Genomic DNA, 8,681 nt, shown 5'->3' with positions numbered 1-8,681 from the left:
CTTAGAGTGTAGTTACGTTGTCTTTCTTTGTAGATGTCATAATAAACATGCAGTTGAGTTTTACGCCATTTCCGTTTGGCCCTACGGCAGAGTTGTCTTGCAGACAGAACTGTTTGTGCATTTCTCCATGGAGATTTCTTCCTACCAGACACAACCTTCACTTTAATGGGGGCAATGTAATCAATATCTGAAAGTTTGCACTCAAAATCATCTACCAATTTATCTGTCATTATAGCTTAAGGGTGAGGAAGAACAGTAGGTTTGATTAAACGTTTCTGCCGTGTTTTCTGTGAAAGTACGTTTTGTGATAGTAGCTGTTTGTCCAAGTGGGTTAACGGATAAAGAACATTCAAAGATAACAGTAAAGTGATCCGACAGGCGACATCAGTTACAGAGACACTGGAAATATTCACCCCTTACTGATAACCCGGTCCAGTGTGTGTCCATGAGTGTGTGTTGCTTGTTTGACATGTTGTGTTAAACCAAAACTCTCTAATATATCAAACAGCTTTTTTGCCCCTCGGTCTTGGGGATTGTCAACATGAATGTTGAAATCACCGACAATTATCAAACAATCGTAATCAATGCATATGAGAGATAGAAGCTCATTGAAGTCCGTAAAGAAACCTTCCACATATGTTGGAGTTTTGTATAAAGTTAGTATCAAAGTTCGTTTGTGGCTTTTACCACAAACGATATTCAAATAGACATAAAATTACCCAAAGAGATTTTACTACAGTTTATGGTATTCTTAAATATTGAAGCCACGCCTCCTCCTTTTTTTTTGTTTTCTATTCTCACTTAAAAAATTGTACGTAGGAGGCGTTGATTCAATTAGTACGATTGCTTCATTATTCACTAGCAAGGACCACGCTACAGAATACAGATTTAAATATTTATTGAGGATAAGAGGAAGGGAGGGGAGGAGGGGTGAGGGGAGGGGTGAGGGAGAAAGGAAGGAGGGATGAAGGGATGGATTAGATGAAGTTGGGCGGTGATGAAGATGATGGAGGGTCTGCAAGTGAAGACTCGAGTGGGGATTTGTCTTCAGGGATAAACACATCTTGAGTATATCCCGGCTTGTTTAGGATCCCCCCGGCGGAACCTGTAATGTAAGGAAACGAGAAACATGGTGTTAATTTGACAGTATATATATATGAAGAGGGTAAGGGGGAGTGGGGTTGACAAACAATGTAACAGACGTGGAACGGCTCTCGAGCAGGGTATATAGGAAATTGGAGGTGTGGTTTGAGGCGTGGTCCTGCTCCCGAACCTAAGTTAACAAGTTAACTCCATTTCACTAGCAAGGACCACGCTACAGAATACAGATTTAAATATTTATTGAGGAGGGGGGAGGGAGAAAGGATGGAGGGATGGATTAGATGAAGTCGGGGGGTGATGAAGATGATGGAGGGCCTGCAAGTGAAGACTTGAGTGGGGATTTGTCTTCAGGGATAAACACATCTTGAGTATATCCCGGCTTGCTTAGGATCCCCAAAAGAGTCAGAAATTAAATGCAGCTGAGGAGAGAGTGAGCTTGAAATAGATCTTTAAGGTTGTTACGAATATACGAATGGTAGACTTGCGAGGACCAGCGACCCAGAATTTGGATCGTGTGGTCTGGGACGCCCATACTAGATGCGGACGAAGCTGCTCCGATGCGGAATGAATGGCCGGAGTAATGATCGGGTGAAATGCCCGACAATGATAAGACTTGGCGGAAATGACGGGAGAACCAGAAGCGAGAAGCTTGTTTTGTTGGTTCAGAAATAAAGAGAAGATTGTGAGGAGAAGCGTTAGCGGCGAATCGGGACTGGACGTAATTGAAAATGGGCTCGTACGGGCTGAGGGAGAAATCGAGGCGGAAAAGATAAATGGGACAAGAGACAGCGAGCTGATCGGTCTTACTTTTCCGCAGAGTAAAAATCATGATGTCGTGGCTGAGAATGGAAATATCTGAAAGGCAAGGATGAATGAGAGGATTATGGATTTCGGAGCAAATTCGGAACAGCGGAGGAAGCCGAAAAAGGCTAGTAGGAACATGGACTCCAAGGTCCTGTCTATGAGATTAGAGGAATAACCGGAAAGCAGGGTGGAGATGCATTTGCATAGGAGGTCGGACGTGAGGGGGAGACGCAGAATGACGCTGTTTGGTTCTTGCTTCTTGCAACCCTTTATGAGCATGTTTACGTGGCAGTGAGAGATGGAGGGGCAGTTGACTCCCGCAGAAAGCTTAAAGAAGAAATTGATGCCAGCTAGATAGGACTGGATAGTGGAGGTACGGATCTTAAGGACTAAACTGGTGAATGTAATGAAGAGGCCGAGGGTGGAAACGTCTAGGGAAGGAAAAGGGAGATTATAAGTGGCGTGGAAAGATTTAAATCGGTTCCAGCCGGTCAAATAGACGGAAAGCGAGCGAGGAGTGTTGAGATGCTTTACCAAGGCCGAGAAAGAGTCACACGCTGTTAGACAAAGGGCCCATAGTAAAGAGTTACATTTTTGATTCTGTTAGACACCAAGGTCCATTCCTCAGAGAAACAGAAACTTATCAGGCCACAGAGGCATGGTGTGATTTCAGGGAGTGTCTTCAGTTCATATAATCAGCTACCCTCCTCTTTCTCCTCAGACGCTGCACAGACTTTTTTAGAAACTCTTCTCGGATGTGAATGTGGTATGTTGGTGCGGATTCACCTTTAAGGTGAGTGGTGGGCGGCACCAACGTACACTTTAAAGCCAGGTGTGTGGGGTGCGCACTCACAATTGTTTTGAGCTGTGGAGACGGCGTTGTGAGCTTGTGTGATCCTGTCTTTCTTCAAGCATCAAGTAATGGTCTTCAGGATTGAGATTGTGCTGGTGCTCCCGTTTTGCTCTCTGGGAGTGCGTGTGATCAGGCACGCGTCGTGTGCGCGGAGCTCTTAACAGAGATCCTGAGGTGTTCGGGACTTGGCGCTGGACTGTTGTGTGGTTTTCCCCCTCCCTCCTCCTGCCGCTTACTGGTGCGCGTACCTGGCCTAATTGTCTGTGGCGCAAGGGGAGCACGGCCACGCCAACGCCGTTGTTTTGTCTTTACTTTTGCTTCATGCCTTTTCAGCTGGGTGTCATTTACCCAATTGATCTATTCTTTATTTTGGTCAGGGTTCAACCGTTTATGGTGAGTCCCCCTATTTTTCAGTACGTTTATGTACAATTTGTATTTTTTTNGGGTTTTCATGAGCTGTTTGCCAAAATCATCAAAATTAAAACAATAAAAGACCTGAAATACTCCAGTGGGTCTGCAATGAATCTAAAATATATGACAATTTAATTTTTATCATGACATTATGGAAAATAATGAACTTTATCACAATATTCTAATTTTATGACCAGCACCTGTATGTCATTATAGCTTAAGGGTGAGGAAGAAGAGTAGATTTGATTAAACGTTTCTGCCGTGTTTTCTGTAAAAGTATGTTTTGTGATAGTAGCTGTTTGTCCAAGTGGGTTAATGGATAAAGAACATTCAAAGATAACACCAAAGTGATCCGACAGGCGACATCAGTTACAGAGACACTGGAAATATTCACCCCTTACTGGTAACCCGGTCCAGTGTGTGTTGTTCGTTATTCTGCAATAGCCAGCCACGCCTTAATCTCACCACCGACTGACTACTGACCAGTTCTCTGTCTAACAGGTCCGGAAAATCCCTGAAACCTGGGTCTTACCCTATCATAGGCTCACTAGAGAAATTCTGTTTAAACTGGCGGCGGAGAAAACTCGTCTAGCTCTAACTACCTTCAGATCCAGAAGTTACGGCCCTTTTCAGTTGAGAAACAGTCGGCAGAGTAGCCCTCACTGCCGCATAGCTTCAACAACCACTCCTGTTAACGGTAGCTTTCCTCCTGAAAATAACATGCACTTGTTATCGGCTAGATTGGATTTAGTGACTTAGATTTAAGTCCCAGGGCCATTATTTTAACACTCACCAAAGGAAAGTATGAAGCCACCACATCTCTGGAATCATGTATGTTAATTTTACTTATTATCAGGAGAACCCTTAATGTTCAAACCGACACAATTAATCTCAATGTCCACAAGTTCTATTAATTTTTGATAGGTAATTTATTATGCAAGCTTTAGCAGGGGTAAATAACAAGCAGAGTTTCTATCAGAGATTACAATTCGTGACAATATAAAATCAAATCAAAATCTATCATAACCTACTCTCTTTCCTAACCCTAACCTGTGTCACTAGTACCAATAAGCGAGGCTTTTGGGGGCAGTTCAACTCACACCCGGTGGCAAATTGATCTTGGCAGCTGAGGTCCTCAGATGTCCTTGGTCAGAGTCTCTGTCCTGACGGAGCAAAGTTCTCTTTTCAGAAAAGAAACAAAGTCGATCAATCCGTTGTCCATTAAACGAACAGGATCTTCATCACTCAGTGACCTTTGTCTTTTCTCCAAGTCCGCCACAGTAGAATACGGATCATTGGGTGGAGGCAGAGGGGTCAGCCGAATCAGGAACCAAGGCTGGGGGCTGATGGATCTTGTCCCTTCTTTGCGGCACGAAGTTTCAACTCTCCCTCGGTCCCAGGGTGTGGTCCTCTGCTGATCTTCAGTCTGCGCCCTTTTGTTGTCTCCTCCTCAGCGCCGCGGACAAAGAACAGTTTCCTCCCCAACTCGCTGGCTTTTAAACCCTCTTGGTTCATGGTTGTGTGTGGGAGAGGTCTCATGACTCATCCTTCCCGAGTATCTCATCGGAAAGTACCCATCCTCCCCAAACCTCGCTCCACCCTGAATTTGGAAATACCCAAATTTTTTCTTGTCTGACTGCTGCAACTCCTTTCCAATACTTCTCTTTTTTTCTGTTGGCCATCTGGCAGTTATTGCCTTTTCTGGCTTTGTTCTGGGGCCTCCGCCCAGCTCAGGGTATTGCTTTGCAAAACAGCTCTTTTCTCCTTCTCATGTACTCAAATCTACAGTCCTCTTATAATGTACCATGAAACACAATCAACTTGTTTTATCATTATCTGAAATCATACAACAATTAAGTTGTCACTGTTATTACAGATCATGAATACAAATGAAATCATACAACAATTAAGTTGTCACTGTTATTACAAATCATGAATACAGAATACAGATTATATATTTCAATTATTCATTACAGACATCGTAATTACAAAACTTCAATCATTCCAACTACTACACACATACGTATTTTGTATTTCTTTTCTTTAATCATCCATAAATCAATATACAAGATCACTGTTATTGCTCAGGCCTTTACCCTGCTTTCTGCGTGTACCTAGAGAGATCTCACAAGTTCATGCCAGTTTTCTTGACAGTGTCCATGAGTGTGTGTTGCTTGTTTGACATGTTGTGTTAAACCAAAACTCTCTAATATATCAAACAGCTTTTTTGCCCCTTGGTCTTGGGGGTTGTCAACATGAATGTTGAAATCACCGACAATTATCAATCGTAATCAATGCATATGAGAGATAGAAGCTCATTGAAGTCCGTAAAGAAACCTTCCATATATGATGGAGTTTTGTATAAAGTTAGTATCAAAGTTCGTTTGTGGCCTTTTACCTCAATTCCAAGATATTCAAAAGACATAAAATTACCCAAAGAGATTTTACTACAGTTTATGGTATTCTTAAATGTTGAAGCCACATCTCCTTTTTTTGTTTTCTATTCTCACTTAAAAAATTGTACGTAGGAGGCGTTGATTCAATTAGTACGATTGCTTCATTATTTACTAGCAAGGACCATGCTACAGAATACAGATTTAAATATTTATTGAGGATAAGAGGAAGGGAGGGGAGGAAGGTGAGAGGAGGGGTGAAGGAGAAAGGAAGGAGGGATGAAGGGATGGAGGGATGGATTAGATGAAGTCAGGTGGTGATGAAGATGATGGAGGGTCTGCAAGTGAAGACTCGAGTGGGGATTTGTCTTCAGGGATAAACACATCTTGAGTATATCCCGGCTCACTTAGGATCCCCCAGGCGGAACCTGTAATGTAAAGAAACGAGAAACATGGTGTTAATTTGACAGTATATATATATGAAGAGGGTAAGGGGGAGTGGGGTTGACAAACAATGTAACAGACGTGGAACGGCTCTCGAGCAGGGTATATATGGGCTGCTTAGGAAATTGGAGGTGTGGTTTGAGGCGTGGTCCTGTTTCCGAACCTAAGTTAACAAGTTAACTCCATTTCACTAGCAAGGACCACGCTACAGAATACAGATTTAAATATTTATTGAGGATAAGAGGAAGGGAGGGGAGGAGGGGTGAGGGAGAAAGAAAGGAGGGATGACGGGATGGAGGGATGGATTAGATGAAGTCGGGCGGTGATGAAGATGATGGAGGGCCTGCAAGTGAAGACTTGAGTGGGGATTTGTCTTCAGGGATAAACACATCTTGAGTATATCCCGGCTCGCTTAGGATCCCCAAAAGAGTCAGAAAATAAATGCAGCTGAGGAGAGAGTGAGCTTGAAATAGATCTTTAAGGTTGTTACGAATATACGAATGGTAGGCTTGCGAGGACCAGCGACCCAGAATTTGGATCGTGTGGTCTGGGACACCCTGACTAGATGCGGACGAGGCTGCTCCGATGCGGAATGAATGGGCGGAGTAATGATCAGGTGAAATGCCCGACAATCATAAAACCTGGCGGAAATGACGGGAGAGCCAGAAGCGAGAAGCTTGTTTTCCTGGTTCAGAAATGAAGAGAGGATTGTGAGGAGAAGTGTTAGCGGTGAATCGGGACTGGACGTAGTTGAAAATGGGCTCGTACAGGCTGAGGGAGGAATCAAGGCGGAAAAGATAAATGGGACAACAGACAGCGAGCTGATCGGTCTTACTTTTCCACAGAGTAAAAATCATGATGTCGTGGCTGAGAATGGAAATATCTGAAAGGCAAGGATGAATGAGAGGATTATGGATGGAGGAAGTCGGAGCAAATTCGGAACAGCGGAGGAAGCCGAAAAAGGCTAGTAGGAACATGGACTCCAAGGTCCTGTCTATGAGATTAGAGGAATAACCGGAAAGCAGAGTGGAGATGCATTTGCGTAGGAGGTCGGACGTGAGGGGGAGACGCTGTTTGGTTCTTGCTTCTTGCAACACTTTATGAGCATGTTTACGTGGCAGTGAGAGATGGAGGGGCAGTTGACTCCCGCAGAAAGCTTAAAGAAGAAATTGATGCCTGCTAGATAGGACTGGATAGTGGAGGTACGGATCTTAAGGACTAAACGGGAGAATGTAATGAAGAGGCAGAGGATGGAAACGTCTAGCGAAGGAAAAAGGAGATTATAAGTGGTGTGGAAAGATTTAAATTGGTTCCAGCCGGTCAAATAGACGGAAAGCGAGCGAGGAGCTAGGCTGCTAAGGATTAAATCTTGAGACGCTCGGTGGAGATCAGGTAATGGGGGGCTCAGTTGAATATGGTTGAAGAAAACGGAGGAGCCGGCGTGGAACGAGCTTCTGCATCTGGGGCCAAGAGTCTGAATTTCTGGAAGGAAAAACGAGAAAGAGCGTCAGCGATGCAGATTTTTGATCCGGGAATATGAGCGGCTTGAATGAGAAACTGATGTTGGGCAGAAACTAAAGTAAGTCTGGGCATGAACTGCATGATTTCGGGGGAGCGAGAGCGGCCTTTATTGATGATTTCTACTACTGCCGTGCTGTCTGAATGAATGAGGATGGATTTTTTAGACCATTCGTGACCCCAAAGGATTGCAGCGATGACAATGGGGTAAAGTTCGAAGAGAGCGGAAGAAGGAGAGCCCGAAGCGTTCTGGAGAGACTGAAACTCGAGCGGCCATTTGTCGGCGAACCATTTCCCTTTGTAATAACCGCCGAAACCGATTGAGGGAGCTACGTCGGTAAAGAATTGGATGTCTTCGGGGTAGGTGAGGAAATCGTTGTAGAAGGAAGAAATTCCATTCCAGGATGAAAGAAAGTAGTGCCACAAGCGCATTTCTAATTTGCAGGAGCGATCGATAGCGAGAGAACCGTGAAGGGAGTGAATGCTGGCCGCTTTAGACAGGAGGCGAGAAATGAAGGATTTACCCTGCGAAATGATACAAATAGCGTAGTTTAGATGGCCGAGGAGAGAGAGCAGCTGTTGTTTAGAACATTTGTCGGCGAGTAAGAAATTAGACAGTATTAAGGTGATTCGGTTGATCTTTTCGGATGATAGGGAAGCTTGGAAGGATGAAGAGTCTAGAGTGATGCCTAGGAACTCTAAGGAGGTCTGTGGGCCGACGGTTTTCTCCTCTGAGAGGGGAACTCCCAGCTGGGAAAAGGCATGAGTTAGGGTGTTAAGACCGGAATGAGGAGGGGAAGATGGAGGAGTGACGACCACGAAATCGTCCAGAAGATGTATGACATAAGGGAGTTTATAGGTATTAATAAGGATCCAGCAGAGGGCTTCGGACAGGGAATCGAAAATTTTGGGGCTGCTACAGCACCCAAACGTGAGGCGGACGGCGAAGTAAAAGGCGCCTTTCCAAACTACGCCGAAGAAGCGCCAGAAGTCGGGGTGAATAGGTAGAACTTTGAAAGCGCTGGTGATGTCGGCTTTGGAGAGCCAGGTGCCGTGACCCGCTAACCGAATGAGTTTGATGGCGTGATCTATGGTTGCGTATTGCATGGAGAAGTCAGGGAACGGAATAATGCTATTGATACTGGGAACATGAGAGC

General features: G+C 44.5%; 1 protein-coding gene across 1 annotated transcript; it reads right to left on the bottom strand.

Annotated features, from left to right (window-relative positions):
* Positions 1–7,091: 7,091 nt before the first annotated feature.
* LOC103155683 (uncharacterized) lies at positions 7,092–8,676 on the bottom strand (the record flags this gene model as incomplete). The annotated part of the gene is made up of 1 exon (XM_016663742.1): positions 7,092–8,676. A coding segment is annotated over one exon (1,266 nt), but the record flags the coding sequence as incomplete, so codon positions are not given.
* Between the last annotated feature and the right edge of the window lie 5 nt (positions 8,677–8,681).

Source organism: Poecilia formosa, unplaced genomic scaffold, assembly GCF_000485575.1.
Source record: "Poecilia formosa unplaced genomic scaffold, Poecilia_formosa-5.1.2 Scaffold441, whole genome shotgun sequence".
NCBI classification, from domain to species: domain Eukaryota; kingdom Metazoa; phylum Chordata; class Actinopteri; order Cyprinodontiformes; family Poeciliidae; genus Poecilia; species Poecilia formosa.
Note: the sequence above shows the minus strand (reverse complement) of the source record. Positions and strands in the feature narration are given on the sequence as shown.